This window comes from Humulus lupulus, chromosome 6 (assembly GCF_963169125.1).
Source record: "Humulus lupulus chromosome 6, drHumLupu1.1, whole genome shotgun sequence".
In the NCBI taxonomy this organism is placed as follows: Eukaryota; Viridiplantae; Streptophyta; class Magnoliopsida; order Rosales; family Cannabaceae; genus Humulus; species Humulus lupulus.
In genome coordinates, this window is record NC_084798.1 from 128,368,143 (window position 1) to 128,385,379 (window position 17,237).

The 17,237-nt window shown below is 40.3% G+C and overlaps 1 protein-coding gene across 1 annotated transcript; it reads left to right on the forward strand.

Moving 5' to 3' along the window:
• Positions 1–384: 384 nt before the first annotated feature.
• Positions 385–4,444, forward strand: LOC133782531 (calcium/calmodulin-regulated receptor-like kinase 1). The gene is made up of 8 exons (XM_062221861.1): positions 385–636; positions 1,374–1,742; positions 1,953–2,106; positions 2,356–2,482; positions 3,042–3,127; positions 3,226–3,297; positions 3,507–3,710; positions 3,861–4,444. The coding sequence occupies exons 2-8, from the start codon at positions 1,429–1,431 to the stop codon at positions 4,191–4,193; spliced, it is 1,290 nt and encodes a 429-aa protein (XP_062077845.1). The 5' UTR covers positions 385–636; positions 1,374–1,428; the 3' UTR covers positions 4,194–4,444.
• The last annotated feature ends 12,793 nt before the right edge of the window (positions 4,445–17,237 follow it).

A 17,237-nucleotide genomic window follows, 5' to 3' on the forward strand; every position in this document is an offset into this window, starting at 1 on the left:
ATGTATTTGATACAAAAATTATAAATTTAAATCTTTAACTGTTGATATTATTGACTGTATTGTATGGTTAAATACTGCTTTGTAAGACAAAGTTTGGAAGGGCAAAAATACTATGCAAATCAGGCACAATCTAATAAGCAGTGATAGTGTAAAAAATTTAGGACAAAAATGCTAAAAAACTTGTCCTATAATTTTAATGTTAGTACATTAGTGCTAAAAATAATAATTAATCAGATATGATGCCTCGAAATTTTAACACAAAGGGACAAATTCGTCAAACGGGAAAAGGCAAAAGGCCATTTTTGGGAAGCGAGAGAAATGAAAAAAGAAAACTCAACTCACAGAGGCAGGCGCGTATTATAATTGTAAGAACGGCAACACACGGAATTTAAAAACACTCTGTTGCCATTTCATTATTGTCAATACTTTCCTGAGTTAGAATCATTTCATTTCTCTTTCTCTCTCTGTTTTTTAAGCATTGTTTTATTTTAGATCGTTTCTCTCTTCGTTTTTTCAAATTACTTTTTGTAATTCTCTCTTCCCATCTCATCCCTGGAATCTTAGTACCATTTCTCTAGTTCGCAACAGCTCTTCATCTTCGCTCCTCTCAAACACTTTCATTTCTTGTTTTTCAAGGTAATTTCTAAGATTTCATACTCAAAATCTTTTTGGGTTTGCTTGAGCCTCAAATGGGTTTTTCCTGTGATTAACAGCTGTTAGATTTTTAACCCGTTTAAGCTTTAGCCGGGCATGGGTGTTTTTTGTTTTGGGTCTAGAATATGATCTTATTTATAAGATTTTGGTTGAATGCATAGACTCTGATTTAGAGAGTAGATCCTTTTTCTTCCTTTTTCTTTTTCAACTAAGTTGGCTGTAACGGAGGAAAAATGGAGTTTCAACTTGGGGTTGCTGAGTTTTGTTAATTCCACATTAATGAAGTTCTTATTCAACTTTATGTTAAAAAAAAAGCTGTTGGGTATTAGTTTTTTCTTTGAAGGTTTATCAGATTTTTATGGTGATAATTATTGCTGTTTTATTATCTATTTTTAAGAATTTGCAACACTGTTTTCCTAAAACAAAAAGTAAAATCTAGTTTTTAAAAACTTGAAAACGAGAGATTCTGTTGAAATGGCTAATTTCAAATAAGAATTTTCTTCTTGAATTCTAGATTGTTGATTTGTATACATGTAAACTATGTCATTGAGTTGACTTATTTAATGGGTGTAAATGGCAAATGAATTGTCAAATGTTTGACATCATTGTTGTTTTTTGTGTCAAACGATAAAATAGCGTGAAAAAAAAATCAAATTTTGTTATTTTATCCTTGATTTTTTCACCAAGTCTTGTTAAATGGTTGATTGGTTATCTTGCAGTTGTGTTGATGGGTTGGAGAATTGAATAGGGAATGGTAAAAGAGTTAAGAAGGAGATGAAAGACGAGTCGGCTGGGCTGATCATTGGGATTTCTATTGGTGTGGTGATTGGAGTAGTTTTGGCCATTTCTGGGTTATTTTGCTTTAGGTATCATAGGAAGCGTTCCCAGATTGGGAACAGCAGTTCTAGAAGAGCAGCAACTATTCCTATACGGGCCAATGGTGTTGATTCTTGTTCTATTCTGTCTGATTCCACGATTGGACCGGAATCACCTGTGAAATCCGGGCGGAATGGCTCCTCATTCTGGCTTGATGGGTTTAGGAAGAGCAATGTGATTTCAGCATCAGGAATACCGGAGTATTCTTACAAGTAATTTCCCTTTTAAATCTGTTATTACACTGATCCTGATTGAGATTTCTGCTCTTATGTTAGGATTACTGATTACCACTCAACCCAAGAACTTAATTGTTGGTATTAGAATATATGGGGACATGTCTTAACATGGTGTATTTATTTTCCCTAGTTTCTCGACCTTCTTTCCTTCTTTAATTTTTACTTGTTTGAATGTCACTGGCGTAGGGATCTGCAAAAAGCAACCTATAATTTTACAACATTAATAGGACAAGGTGCATTTGGTCCTGTATACAAAGCTCAGATGTTAACAGGAGAGATTGTTGCTGTTAAAGTTCTAGCAACTGACTCTAAGCAAGGGGAGAAAGAGTTCCAGACTGAGGTAGTGATGGTTAATTCCAAATTCTTTGATAAATTCTTCACTTCAGAGCAATTGCTGGCATATGTTTCAGTTTACTGCAAGTTTGAGGACCTCTTTTTGTAATTGCTCTTTTCTTTTACCACAGCGTTCGACATGTCCAATTGAATGTTTCTCATTCGCCTCGTTGTCTCATGAAACCTATTTATTCTGATATATTTGTGTGCTGCAGATCTCAAAAATGGCTCAATTATTTGCCTTCTTCTATTTCAGGTTATGTTATTAGGGAGATTGCATCACAGAAACCTTGTGAATTTGGTTGGATACTGTGCAGAAAAAGGGCAGCATATGCTTATATATGTCTACATGAGCAAAGGCAGCTTGGCATCTCATTTATACAGTAAGATGGCGATGACCCTTTTTCTTTATACTTTATATATATAAATTTATAATTTTATACACCACACGCAAACTGTGTTATTATGGCTGAGAACAGTATGTAAACTGACCTTTTTATGTGTTTACATTACGGCATTTTACGGTGTTAACTGATTTCACTTGATCACTGGGACTTGTGCTGTAAAAGGATAACTTCTAGACATGAAATTACCCAACATATAGTAATTGGACCCTACATTGTTTAGAGTCAAAACATTGATGAGCGCTTCTCTTTGATGTTTATAAATTGCGCCAGTCGATTGATGATTTTAGTCTTCAGTTAAAAATAGGACATGATAGATTGTGCTATTTCAGCTTTTCTTGTTAAGGTCTTTATTGAAAACCATAGGAAAAAAATTGCTTCGTTGACATATCAACCTTTTTAATTTGGAAATCATTGGTTTTGCCTCAGTCGTCATTAAATCAACCTGCTATGATGAAATTTACTGTAAGCTGGTAAATTCTGTAACATCAAGAACAATGAGATTGAATTAAAACCAACAAATTTCTTTGTTATGCAGATGAAGACCGAGAGCCATTGAGCTGGGAAATGAGGGTTCATATAGCTTTAGATGTAGCGAGGGGTATGGAGTATCTTCATGATGGGGTAAGTAAATCTCATCTGTTCCGGCCTGGGAACTGCTGCGTTTGTTTCACAGGTATGCTTGTTGTGCTTACTTTTTTATATTATGCTTTTTGTTTCAGGCTGTTCCTTCTGTAATACACCGGGATATCAAATCTAATAATATTCTGCTAGATCGATCCATGAGAGCCAGGGTATGTTCACTTATTGTTCATTGTGATTCCGTTACATCATTTTAAAACACAATTACCATGATTAGTTTCCTTTTTGATCATGATATGAATTATGGATTCTGATTTAGTATTCTTGCATATGAATTATATAATGTTTAACAAGGTATGTAGTATTGAAGGGGTTATACTATTCTTAAATTTGTCCGAGCTGATTATGTTTTATTAAGCAGGTTGCTGATTTTGGGCTTTCAAGAGAAGAGATGGTGGACAGTCATGCAGCAAATGTAAGGGGTACTTTTGGCTATCTCGATCCAGAGTATATATCTACAAGGACTTTCACCAAGAAAAGTGATGTATACAGCTTTGGAGTTCTGCTTTTCGAACTTATAGCTGGCAGAAATCCTCAACAGGGACTTATGGAATATGTTGAGCTTGTAAGAATCTGACCTCTCTATATATGTTATATTTGTGTGTTTATATGAAAAAAGGAAAAGTAATGTTGTATGCTGTTGCATCAGTGGCCACCTAGTTGCAAAATCAATGTATCTTTTTTCATGACAACATATTTTGTGTATGAAATGTAGGCTGCAATGAACACAGAGGGGAAAGTAGGATGGGAGGAGATTGTGGATTCTCGTTTGGACGGGAAGTTCGATGCACAAGAGCTTAATGAAGTGGCAGCACTTGGATACAAATGTATCAATCGTGCTCCGAAAAAAAGGCCTGCCATGAGGGACATTGTGCAAGTCCTGTCAAGGATACTCAAGTCGAGACACGATAAGAAGCACCACCACAAGTCCTTATCAGCCATGACAGATGAAGTTACCATCGATGTGGACCAACCAGAAACCAACTCTCAAGTCCCCGATCACAGAAGAGAGGAGTCTGTGGAGAGTACAATTGATTATGAAGTTTAGAAATGAGGGGATTTTCTCTCTTTATTTTTTGGGAGGTTTTTTCATTTGTTCATTTGGTTTTTGTTTTGATACATGTGCAGTCCAGAAAGAATTAGAGGGAGTTTGAGATTCAGGTCGAGTGACATAGGATTCAGATAACAAGCTTTTCTTGTTAAGTTTCTGTTTGCTAGTGATAGATAACAGAGTTTGTAAATTGGATACTTCATACTCGGGAATGGAAATGAAGGAAAAATTGCCCTTTTTTTCTCTTACTTTTGAAGAGCCTACAACTTTTATATTACCGTTTCAAACAAAACACAAATAATTAATAAGAGACTTTATTTTAAACGCATTTATCAAAACTTTGGAATTTGGATTTATAAAAACAGGGAAAAAATTAAAAAAACTCTCTAGGATTCAAATAAAAATTAATAGAACTTTAGTACAGGGAAAACAAGTTCAATTTTATATTTATTATAGCATTTTTGCCTTTTGAACTTTTAATACTACTAGATTGTGCTGCTAAAAATATACGGTGGTTTAAAATTTTTCCCTGAACTATTGATACTATTAAATCAAGCTCGAGCTGTTTGGATTGTTGGTAGTTGAGTTTGGCGCTTTCCCTGAATTTTTCCTTGTCTTCATTGGATTTCTTCAAGGCGTCTCGACTCTCCAGCAGCTCCTCGGTCAGAGTGGCTTTTTGCTCGAGCAGTCCCTCATTTTGCTTAGACAGCTCCTCGCTTTTCTCAAGCAACTCACCGTTCTGCTTGGTTAGCTCATTGTTCCTCTTGAGCAGGTCAGCATTTTTCTCTTCAAGCGCTTTCTTAGCCTCAGCAAGCCTGGTGTCAAAATTTTTGGTCTTGGACACCATTGCACCCGCACGGTGCCAGCCAGCGGTCATGGTCAGCAATCCCTGCAATCAGATGAAAAGGGTAAGGCGATGGCAGAAAATCAAAAGCAAATTATTCAGCATCAAGAAATAACTTACGTTAACTATCTCATTCCGCCCCCGATTGAGTATTTGGTCGGTCTCCATGGAAATAGTGCCATCAATGGCCTCTTGACTGCGTTTATGTTTGGAGAGCTTGTATATCCTCTCCCTGGCTGAGCTGACCACGGAGCTGGACAGAGAGCCTTTGGGCTGAGAAGGCTGAGTGCGGTGTGTTCGGCTGGTAGGGTCCTGAGGTGTCAAGTGCTGGTCGAAAAGTGCTGGTGGAGTAGCATCCTGGTCGACCGGAGAAGTTGAGGCTGGCTGCTCGAGTGGTGATGGAGGTGGCGTGTTCTCCTTCGAAGGGACAGTGGCTGGAGGGTCCTCAGCTCGGGCCTTCTTTGAGGCAGTTTTACTGCTCTCCCCCCGAGTCCTTTTGCTGTCTTTCTTCCTGCCCGAAGATGTAGCGGCAACTTTGTAATGCTCGAACACGTCTTCAGATGACATATCTACACAAAAAGAAACAACACAAGCAGTGAGACAAGATATATAGGCGGAAATAAAAGTGAAAGAAAATAGATTATAAGTAAAGTACCCGTGCTACAACTACTGGTCACTACATTACTTACTGAACTACTAACTGCCTGGAAGAAATCTGAACTTAAGTTTGGAGTATACTTAAAGTTACCGTCCCCGTCAAATAAGTGACAGGGAATTGGCAAACTATCTAAGAGCGAGAGATCATTACCGTTCTCATCTGAAGATTCGTCGATGGGAGCGGGAGGTTCAGTGGCTTTCCATTTTCCCTTTCCCAGTGGGGCGGGGGGAGCAGAAGCTCGCGGGATGCTAGAGGGTTCCCTAATTGCCACTTCAGCCATCCTCCTCCTTTGAGGTTGTGAGATGTCTGGGTACTGCTCGGGAATCTCCTCGCTAGTGGCACTTCCTGTTGTTGACTCCCTCACATCTTGGTGAGGAGCCAAAAGCCCGACCAGCCTAAGGTTAGCCTCTGTGACCAGATGCTTGACGCTCTTCTCCACGTCAGTCATACTAGCCAAGAGGGCTGATCGAACCTCCATGTCTGGAGTAGGGTCTGGTCACAACCATGGGCCTGAAAGGCGCTAAAAATCTAAGGAAAGTGCAGGAAAAAATTAAAGAAAAATAAGCGACCAGGGATGTTAAAGTATTACCTCCTTGGGTGAAGGCCAGATTGTTGGCAACCATGTCCATAATCAGGAAGTACTCAAGGTGGTACCTCCCCACATTGGAAATAAAAGTTGTCTCACTCAGGAAAGTACGGGACGTTTCCTGGTGACAGAAGTGGAAGAACCCCGTGTTTTCCTGGTTGGGGTTAGATTGTAGGTCGAACAGATAGTTGACCTCGTGTGTTGTGGGGACAATCCATTTCTTATGGCTATAGAGGATATGGAGTGCTAAGAGCATTCTATATCCATTAGGGGTTATTTGAAAAGGAGCGACCCCGAAATAGTTGGCCACTCCTTGGAAGAAAGGGTGCAGAGGCAGGATAGCTCCTGCCTTGATGTGATACCTTGACCAGGCGCTGAAAGTGCCTCCAGGCAAGTTTGCCCTTTGGTCTTTGGTGGGTTGGACTAAGGTTACCCCAGGAAGTCCGTATTTTTTAATATAATTTGCAATCATCCTAATTGTTACTCGGCTAGAAGGGGCGACATACCATTCAACATCTGGTTGAATGGCATTCAAAGTTGAGTGTGAGTTTGGATGCTAGGGTCGGGGATATTTCTTTCTCGACCACTGGTCGAGGGAATTTCAGCCCGAGGAGTAGGCTGATTTGAAGGATTGGAAGGTTTCTTCTTCTGGGCTTTACTTTTTGCTCGACCCATATTTTGGATGAGGGTCGATGGAGTGTTTGAAGTGGCACGAGAAAAGGGAATTTTAGGTATTAGTAACGACGGTTGCTCCTCGTCCTCGAGCAATTGAGCTCGCAAGTCGTTGTCGATGGGTCTCTCACCTCCCCACGGATCTTGCATGAAAAGCTGCAAACAGAGAAAGGGGGAGATAAGAACGTAAAGCCTAAAAATCTGTGTTGAGAGTTAGAATAACGTTGCTCGCGCATAAAAGTTGGGCTTTTATACAGCCAGCAACATTCTAGCAAAAACACTAAGTTCTATACGAGCAGTTTGAGAAACAGATTGAAAAGCGGAAGTAAAAAGCTTTTTAGAGAAAACTTTTTCAACTCCGAGAGGGTGGGAAAAACCCAGTTTTTCAACTAGCCAAAAATCAAAATTTTGCTTCGATTTTACGCCCTAAGTGTACGGTGTCGACTATCAAACTAGCTCTTAACTCCTATACAACACTATTTCACTTCCCTATCAAGCATCGATCAATATGCCCATTACCCCAAAGCAGTTTCAGTCAAGAACACAAATTTGAATACATAAAAAATAGTTTTACATGGCATCTCAAACGCCCAAGAGGTTCGTAAAACTTACTTGGATGAAAAGAGGGGTCTAAAACAAGAGCTTTGAGCATTCAAATAGTGGATCCTTAGAACAGCGATGGAAGCTCCTCAAATTTTTTGGGCTCTGAAAGTCGAGGTTCTTAGGAGTTCTTGACAAGAAGATGGCAAGTGAAAAGTAAAAGTAAAAATATGGATTAGGGGTATTATATATAGTGACTGTGACACGATAAAAGAGGTAATCATGAATTACTTTTTTCTGAGTATGGGGAAGTGGAATAGCCGTCAGACAAGTTTTTGGGAAACTGAAAGGGCTTGATTAGACATGATTAATTGCTTTTCCCAAGAGGGCATGGGCGGCTCTGACAGGTTTCGTGGGATAAGCGAAAGGTCGGTTTCCTAAGTTTACTTATTGCTGGTCGCAATAAATAAACTTGGGAGGCAAATGTTTACCCAAAAAATGGCTGCTGATGATGTGACAAGGATTTCTCACACGTGGTTGACACATGGCGGAAGTGCTATTCGACTATCGACCAGAGACACAGCACTTCGTCAGGCTTAACTATTAGATACGACCAGGCTGGTCGTATAATTTGATTTATTTACTTCTAAGATTGTAATCCTATAAAAATTGCATTGAATATTTCCTCTTTATTACCTTGATACGCAGTTATTAAGGAAAGTAAAAGGCCCATTGGCCCAGGTAACCCTCCTTGAGCCTATAAATATGCATGAAATAGCTCAAGGAGGGGGCTTTTGGATCTTTGAATTTTTTTTTCTGAATAAATCATTTCATTGTAATTCTCCCAAGGTTTGTGAAACTCAAGAACCCTAGTTCTTTGATCACGGCTTTGAGATTCAATATTAATAATAACACTAAGTGGACGTAGGTCATTACCATTCTTTGGGGCCGAACCACTATAAATCATTGGTGTTTTCTTCTTTTCCATTAGATTGAATTCTTAATTGTCGTCTCGTTTCCTGTCGTATATTTGACTCCGTGTCGTTGGCCAAATCGAGAGTCAACAAGTACATTTTAAATTTGTAATATTTTATATATATTTAATTTTTAAAATTAATTTAGGGGCAAAAATGAAATAATAGAAAATAACAAGAAAAATTAATAAAAAAGAATAAAGAAGAAGAAGGGAATATGTTTTTTTTTAATTGTAACAATTTAGTTTTTCTTTTAAAAAAATACTTTTAAACTTAAATGTATTTAAAAGGAATTTTAAATAATTTTAGTCTTTTATTGAATTTGTTTAATAATTTTTCTTTAATTTTTTAAGAACTAAAAGAAAAATATATTGTTGACGTCGTTTTTTGTCAACTTAGAAATGAAGAGCAATTAAACAAAAATACAAGAGGAAACAAACAATATAGACACGATTTTTTACGTGATTCAGCAGTTAAAATCTGCCTAGTCCACGAGTTTGTGTTATTCACTTGTTGGAATTCTCTCAAAGCCTTTTGGAACAATTTTACAGAGTCTTCCCAATACCCATTTTTTCCCTTTCTCACAAATGAACTGTTCCACTCTATCGAGGAGTTATGATACAAATCAATTAAATAAATGCAATTAAATGCATACAGTTACTACGTACACGTATATATCCCATGATATTTGGGATTTAATAAGAGATTACATCTGATCCCTTAAACATAGAGATTTTACAACAATAAACATGTTCAAACACAACTTACGAGCTAGGACATTAGACTTTCACGCCTTCGAGACTGTTCATCCATTTCGAGCTCGACACCTCAGTTTGCCTATATTCTCAACAAGTGATGTTATCGAGATCATCCTCTCCAAGTTCACAAGGTTCGAGCTCGAACCATCTTGTCTGATGGTATGAAATAAATCAAGAGATTTATACAAGTATTGAACTATTGCCATTGTGGTTTCGAGCCTGACTTATAATCTCAGAACTCCTCTGAGACCATGTAGTTTCCGAGCTCACCAATTCCGATGTTATCGCTTTTACTGCTTAGCGAGACTATCCTTGACTTTCTTATTAATGCTGATTTATATGACCACGTCTTAGCCACATTGTTTAATTGATACTTCATAAACTTTCAACTCAAAGTTTTTTAATAACACAGTTCTGAAACCCAGATTTAGTGTAAAAAATACAAACATAAGGTTTTTTTTTCCAGATTATGGGAAGTGTATCGTGTAAGCCAAGAAATGGGGTTCTAAATTAGGGTTTTTAATTGCACAAATCCCAAAATTATCACCTTTTTGGGTAACCATCAACTTTACCCCTGAAAATCCGGGATTCTTAAAATGAATCCATACTTTCCCACTCTCGCATCAAATACACGCTCGAAGCCCGAACTTTACAATCGTTTGGGGTTCCTCCTCGAATTCAATCTGTCCTTTCAAGACCTCAGTCTCGATCGAGCTTACTCTGTGATCTTGGGCCTTCGAGCTCAAATCACCAAAACTATACTCTGATTTCTTGTATGCCTAGCCCTAACCCTTTTCTTTCTTGCTAGATGTTGCAGAATTCTGAGAATCGGTGGGGGTCAGTGCTCGCAATTCCTTATTCTCCATCAACTCCCAGTATAGAGTCTCCCTTCACTCGGAACCAGCGACTGATACACGAGCACCACGCGAGGTGCGAACAAGAGGACATTGGAGCCCATTTCCGACGTCAGATTGACGAGGTCAAGGAAAGAAAAAGGAAAAAACTCTGGGTTGCGATTTATCAAGATACGGACCCCGAGATCAGACCTATCCCGCTCGATCCCAAACTCAAAGTCACCATTTCTTACGAGGCTGGTGCACTTTTCCTTTTCGCTGATGGAGGACCCTTCAGATCACCCTTCTACTTCTCGAGCGACATCTATTCCGACCTTGCAAGAAGGTTTTTTTTTAGGCGGAACATTATTGGAGCTTGGTCACCTCAACGGTCCAAATTTATGAGATTCTAGCTCGCCACAGCCTGAAGCTCTCCGGCACGCTGATGTGTAGACCTGCAACTTCGAACGAGCGGACCTGCTACGCCCTGGGTGATGGCAAACCCGACAGTAAGATTAAGCTCGCGGCTTGGAGTCGCTAGCATATGAAGGCAGGGGCTCTACTGCCCTTGAAATTATTTTTTAAGGATTTTCTTGATTTTGTTGGGCTCGCTTCCAACTCCAGACCAATTCTTATAGGGTTCTGTCTACCCTCAAGTCCCTGTACCGCGAGCTGAAGTGGGAAGGACCCTCACCACAAGAGATTTTGTATCTCTTTTGTCTGAAAAACAACCCCTCTCAAGCTCGGGGAGGGGATGGCTTCTACTATTTGTCGAGCTATCCGAAGGAGAAGAAGATTTTTGAGGATATGCCAAACCATCCTCCAAACATCAAGTTGGCTTTCTTCTAGACGGATGGCCTCGCTCCCTCCAAATTCTACTCATTCCAACGCATCTGTAAGTACTCATACTTATTCCTTTTTTGTTCGTTTAATAACTAGGCTCAAAATAATAAAACGTATCTATTTCTCTAGCCAACTATCACCGTCCTACTCCTTCAGAGTCAATGGCGAAGCACAAGTCAGCTCTGCTCCAACTGCCGTATGGTCGGCGCTCCATATCTTATCTTCTCCATGAAGAACGACTTCGAGCCTGCGGCCTCCTGGAGCAAGACCAGTCGATAGACGACTCTGCATATCGCAAGTACCTTAAGTGGGAGCTTGTACCACTTCCCACTGAGGAGCTCACCCCGAGACTGAGGTTGTCGAGCTCATGGGCTCGTCCCTCTGTGGCTCTTCGTCATGACAAACCCACCTCAGGGAATGAAGCCCAAGACGAGGCCTCGAGCTAGGGTGGCGGAGGTAAAATTATACTTAGCTCTGCCATGTGGTCTCCTTCCCTGCTTAAGCACAAACTTGACACTCTGATCCTATTCCTGGATCCTAGGGACAACTTCCATGCTTGGTCTTGGGTAGATGAGAGGGTTCATAGGTTTGATAGCTTGTTAGGCAAATTCCAAACTATGTATAGTTTAAACGAAGTTTGGGATGGGGTCGCTGTTCAATATGGGACCAATGTCTATAGAGACCTTTCGAGGCTATCCCCCACATATTGGGAAGGGACTCCCCCAGCATCCTCTGAAGATAGGGGGATTAATTGATCGCCGAGCACAAGCTCGGGGGAGAGTACCAGTTAGGTTTCTTTTGACTTTTGCCTTGTTTCTTTTTGATGTTTAGGCTCAATCACTAATGTGTAAATTGTGTATGTGCAAGTGACATGGAGTTTGATTTAGATAACGTGCTCAACCGCTGCTTGGGAGCTAAGCAAAGAAAACACCCGAGGGCATCACAGAGAGTGGGGCGCCCCTCCAAAATTTTGAAAAAATCTGAGGCAACACCTCCTGTCTCGGACACTCATGGCCAGAGCCTACCTACTGATCCAAACCCTGAGGTCAGAGTATCCACCGAGATCTCACTTCCCTCGCCTCGTCCTGAAGTCCAAGTTTCCCAACAGACTGTTCTGACCCCAAAGAAGCAGGTTCCCACATGGGAACGTTTGTTGTCAGTTTCGACCCATGCCCCTGAGTATGTGATTGACAACACTGCGGGAACACACGGAGCCAGTTTGGGCTCGGAAGTATTATCCCGAGTTGGCCAAAGTTTCAGCAACCTTGGTACCCCTCAATGGCAGTTCCTCACCTCCTGTCAAGACAACAACACCCTTTATGACAAGAGCATCAAGCTCTTCACCTCGGTAAATCCTTTTATTCTATAGCACTGCTTGTACGAACTTATCCTGTATGTTTAATAACCCATTTTTGTTTATGTGTAGAGGCTTTTGCCGCGTTTTCTCAACTGAATTTTAAGTTGAACAACTATATTTACTTGAGCCGGGCCTATGCTCATGAGGCAAATAATCTCCAGTTAAAGCTCGTTGACGAGCTCAAGGCTGCGAAGTCGACGATGTCTGAGCTCGAGTCAAAACTGGAGGCCAAGGATTTTGAAATCAAGGAGAAAAACTCCAGAATCAAGGAGATTGAAGAGCTGAATGCCAAGCTTGAGGAGGAAAAGAAGGCCACCTTTGATATAATCGAGGGTGAGAAGGCTCGCCTCCTTGAAGAGTTTAAGCAGAAAAAGGATCATGCTGTTGACATGTAACGCCCTGGGTAGCCAAGACCATTACACTGTGTGTTTATAAAGTGCCAGACTTGCTAACCAAGTCACTTAAATAAAATCATGTTATTGAAACTATTAAGGAACTAGGGTTGAAAGCGTTTTGGTTTCAAAAGCCACATTTTCATTAAATAAAACATTGTTTACTTACACGGGATCCCAAAAATATCAGTTTAAAGGCCGTTTACAAAAGTTACAAGGTTCAAATACATTAACCAGCCATACTAAGGAAAAACGAGCAGTTAGGTAGATCCCTGTCCTGACTCACTCCTCGACCACGGTGATCGAACAGCCGGCTATGTACATTTCACCTCGGAGCTCTCCACCTCAGGCTTGGTCCAGCTTGCCCTTGCCTTTACCTGCACCACGTAGCACCCGTGAGCCAAGGCCCAGCAAGAAAACACAACAACAACAGAGCATGAACAATTAACAGACAAGTCAACATCTCACATTGCATCACATATACTCAGATATATCATCAGTCAGTATAATCAAGTATTCCACATACTAGGCATTTCAGTTCATAATATCCACAATTCACAAACGATAACCAGGGCTAGCGCCCTCAGGCCGCTCCCTCCGTTATCCATTTGTTCTTGGCTCTTCGCGCCCTGTGCGCTAAAATCATGTACGACACTCTTGGACCGCTTTTACATGTCCCATGGCATAATACCAACGTTGACACGATATATCTTTCGGGAGCACTTAGTCCCATCACAATCATACAACCGGGTGCAGTTTTCTTACCTTTCGATTCACTAGTTCCCGATGCCTCGAAGCCGCGAGCACGGTCCTCTACCCCGAGCCTCTCCAAAGACCTAATCATAACACAAATGAAACTTCCTTTGTTACTAATCAATCCAAAACTATTTCCCGGAACCAATCCTACACTCTCGGAACCCCCAAATCCCTAAAACAATGCACCGAAGGCATCCCCCGAACCCCCGGAGCAAAGGCTCAAAATTGCAAATTCCCATGTCCTGAAATTAGCCTAGCGCCGCGGCGCCCAGCAAGTCAGAGAGCACACACCGCCCAGAAACAGCCTTGCGCCGCGGCGCGCTAGAACAGCGCCGCGGCGCTCCTTCGCGAGCCCAGAATTCTGGGTTTTTCCCCTGCGTTTTCCCGAACCCAAATCACTCCAAATCACCCCAAACTTATACCTAAGCCCCAAAACCAACTCAAAACCCCAAATAAACCTCTCAACAACCTACAAACATCATAATCTAGCTCACTTATACTACCATTCATAGAATTCATACTTAGATTTCAGACTCAACACTCAAACCAAAACTTGAGAAAAAGTACAAACCAGACCTCTAAATCCCGAAATCATAACAGCTACGAGATTACAAACATGTTTAATACCCTTACCTCAATCATAAATTCAACTTGAGCTTCCTCCAATCCAAGCTTTAAACTGAGTTTCCCCTTGACAAACCAGCTGAATTTTCATGCAAAACAAGCCATGGCTATCTTTCAATTCCTTCCAAAATCAAATTAAGAACTTAACAAAACAAGGACCAAATCCTTACCTCAGTATAAACCTTGATATGTGCTTGATTCCACACCCTTAAGCCCTTTACTAGCCTCAAAGAACACAACTTAACTCCTCTTCCACTTAGCCTTCAAGGTTCTTGATTCTCCCTTTCCTTCTTGATCTTTCTAGCCTTCCAAGTCTTAACTTCAGTTATACTTAGCATAAAAGAATCGTATACATCCTTTTCCCTCAGCCCAAACCATCTATACCACTGCCAAAAGACTACCTTAGCCCTCCACTAATATCCCTTCCTAACTAAACATCAAGGGCATATTTGTCCTTTTACTAGCTTTACAATTCTACCACTTCTCCAACAAAACCTATTACTCTCTATGGTTACTAACAGTTACAAAAGTTACCAAATCACCAGTTACCATTATCTAGCTTCCTAGGACCGTCTCGGCACGTGCATCGCTTTGATATCACCACACCCACGTGGTACAATAGCATAAGTATCACATAACATAATACACATAGTCATATAACATGCTTAAAATCATAATCATGCATCTTAATCATTAAAACCACACATAGTTCCCATTATGCCCTCCAGGCACACTAATCAAGGCCCTTAAGCCTTATTAGTGAATTTGGGTCATTACATGACATGGCCATGTACCGAATCTGGGCCAACAACGCTGATCTCGACACCAGCTTTCTGGACAACCTCGAAGATGAATTACTTAAGAGGTGGCAAGCTCGACTCGATGAGGAGTATGCCAGGGACGAGGTAGAGGAGGCAGCGGAGAAGTCTGGTGTAGTTGATGGGGATGTGCCTGCTTCATAAAAGTGATGTCATGGGCTGCGTCCCATTAAGTTTTTTGTAATACCCCCCCCCCCCCCCCCCTTTTATATATATATATATATGCCCTTGGCGCAAAGACAATGCAAAGCTTGTTCTAGGGCTATTTTATTATTATTTAGACAATAATTTTAATCTTTATGCACACAATTTTCTAGCTCGAAAACTTTTATGCATTTGATTTTACGTTTAGCTTTTTCTTTAATATTTTTTCTTTACATTTCTGAGTCGAAATATTTCAAGCATGTTATACTAAATGCTTGCTTTTATGTTTGTTTATTCGTACAAACACATTTTTTGGATTTAAGCTTGAGTTTCAAGGCATTCATGCACAGTTTACTTGATATATCCATGTCCGACCTCGTTATTGTCAAGGTCAAAATTTACTTTTACCATGCACTCGAAAGTACTTATATGGCATGTAATCTTAGTAGTTTAGTTATATTTTGCTCTTCTAGTCACTTTTTCTCATCCTCGAGTAGATCCTCAAGGTAATGAGGTCGAAACTAATTTTTGCAAAATTTTCCATCCACAGAATCGACTTAATTCGAAGTAGGTTTATTTACATTCCAATTATCTATCAATTAGTTTTAGCTGGTTTGTTCCAAACTTATTTAGCTCGCATGCTAGGTTACTAATCCTTACACTTATAATTTTTATAGTCTGGTTATGACCAGACTATCTTAGCTCGCGAATCTGGTTATATCCAGACAACTTTAGCTAGCATGTTTGGTTATTACTCCATACACTTATAATTTTATAGTCTGGTTGTGACCAGACTATCTTAACTCGCGAATCTGGTTATATCCAGACAACTTTAGCTCGCGTATACACTTATAACTTTTATGTCGGGTTAATGATCCAGACATTTTAATTTTATGTTATTTATTTTTTCAAACTTATGGTATGAATGTATACCACTAATGATCCCTTAATATCCTGTGAGTGTGACCATATGTTATTGAATTAAGAGAGTTTGCAAAAAATACAACATAAAATAAAGAAAATAACTTATTGAGCAAAGTTTAACATTTTATTAACAAATGTCTGAAAAATAAACAAGCTTGGTTACAACAAAAACATCCTTCCTACATTATTTATAATAAGGCCGTAGATGTTCACCATTCCAAGCTCGCGGCACCAACTCTTCATTTAGTCTTGCCAATTTATATACCCCAGGCCGGATGATAGACTCGATCTGGTAAGGTCCTTCCCAGTTAGGTCCGAGTACTCCAGCAGACGAGTCTCGTGTGGCCAAAAATACATGTCGTAGTTCCAAATCTCCCAATCTGAATTTTCTATCTCGAACCCTATTGTTGAAATACCTGGTAGCTCATTGCTGGTATGCTGCATTTTTCAATTGAGCTTCATCCCGTCTTTCTTCAATGAGGTCTAGACTTTCTTCGATCTGGGATTGGTTCGAGGCCTGATTGTAGGCATGGCTCCGTATTGTGGGTATTTTGACTTCAATTGGCAACATGGCCTCGCATCCATATGCTAGGGAGAAGGGAGTATGCCCTGTTGAAGTTCGAGCTATGGTTCGATAAGGCCACAAAACCCGAGGTAACTCTTTGGGCCATCTCCCCTTAGCCTCCTCTAACCTTTTCTTTATGGAGCTTTTTAGGGTTTTGTTGACTGCTTCGACCTGGCCATTTGATTGGGGATGGGCGACGGAGGAGAATTTTTTTATTATCCCATTCTTCTCACAGAAATGGGAAAACATGTCATTGTCGAACTGGGTACCATTCTCCAACACTACCTTTCTGGGCATCCCATATCGACAGATGATATTTTTTACCACAAAGTCTAAAACTTTTTTCGAGGTAATCGTGGCCAGGGGTTCGGCCTCGGTCCATTTTGTGAAATAATCGACCGCGACCACAATGTACTTTACTCCACCTTTGCATGTTGGTAACGAGCCTACAAGATCGATGCCCCATACTGCGAATGGCCACGGGGAGGTCAATATGGTAAGTTCGGTAGGTGGAGCTCGTGGAATTGAAGCAAATCACTGGCACATATCACATCGTTTGACGTATTCAAGTGCGTCTGCCTTGATCGTGGGCCAAAAATACCTTTGCCTTATCACCTTTTTGGATAGACTATGCCCCCCGGTGTGATCTCCACAAAATCCTTCATTAATTTCTTTTAGAATTTTCTTTGCTTCGGGTGGAGTTACACATCAGATTAATGGCATAGAATACCCTTTTCGATACAACCTTCCTTC

Excerpts from the sequence above, each read along its gene's own strand:
- LOC133782531 (XM_062221861.1), top strand. The coding sequence starts at position 1,429 with ATGAAAGACGAGTCGGCTGGGCTGATCATTGGGATTTCTATTGGTGTG. Across the intron at positions 2,107-2,355 it reads AGAAAGAGTTCCAGACTGAG|GTTATGTTATTAGGGAGATT; the intron begins GTAGTGATGGTT and ends CTTCTATTTCAG. Across the intron at positions 3,298-3,506 it reads ATCGATCCATGAGAGCCAGG|GTTGCTGATTTTGGGCTTTC; the intron begins GTATGTTCACTT and ends TTTATTAAGCAG.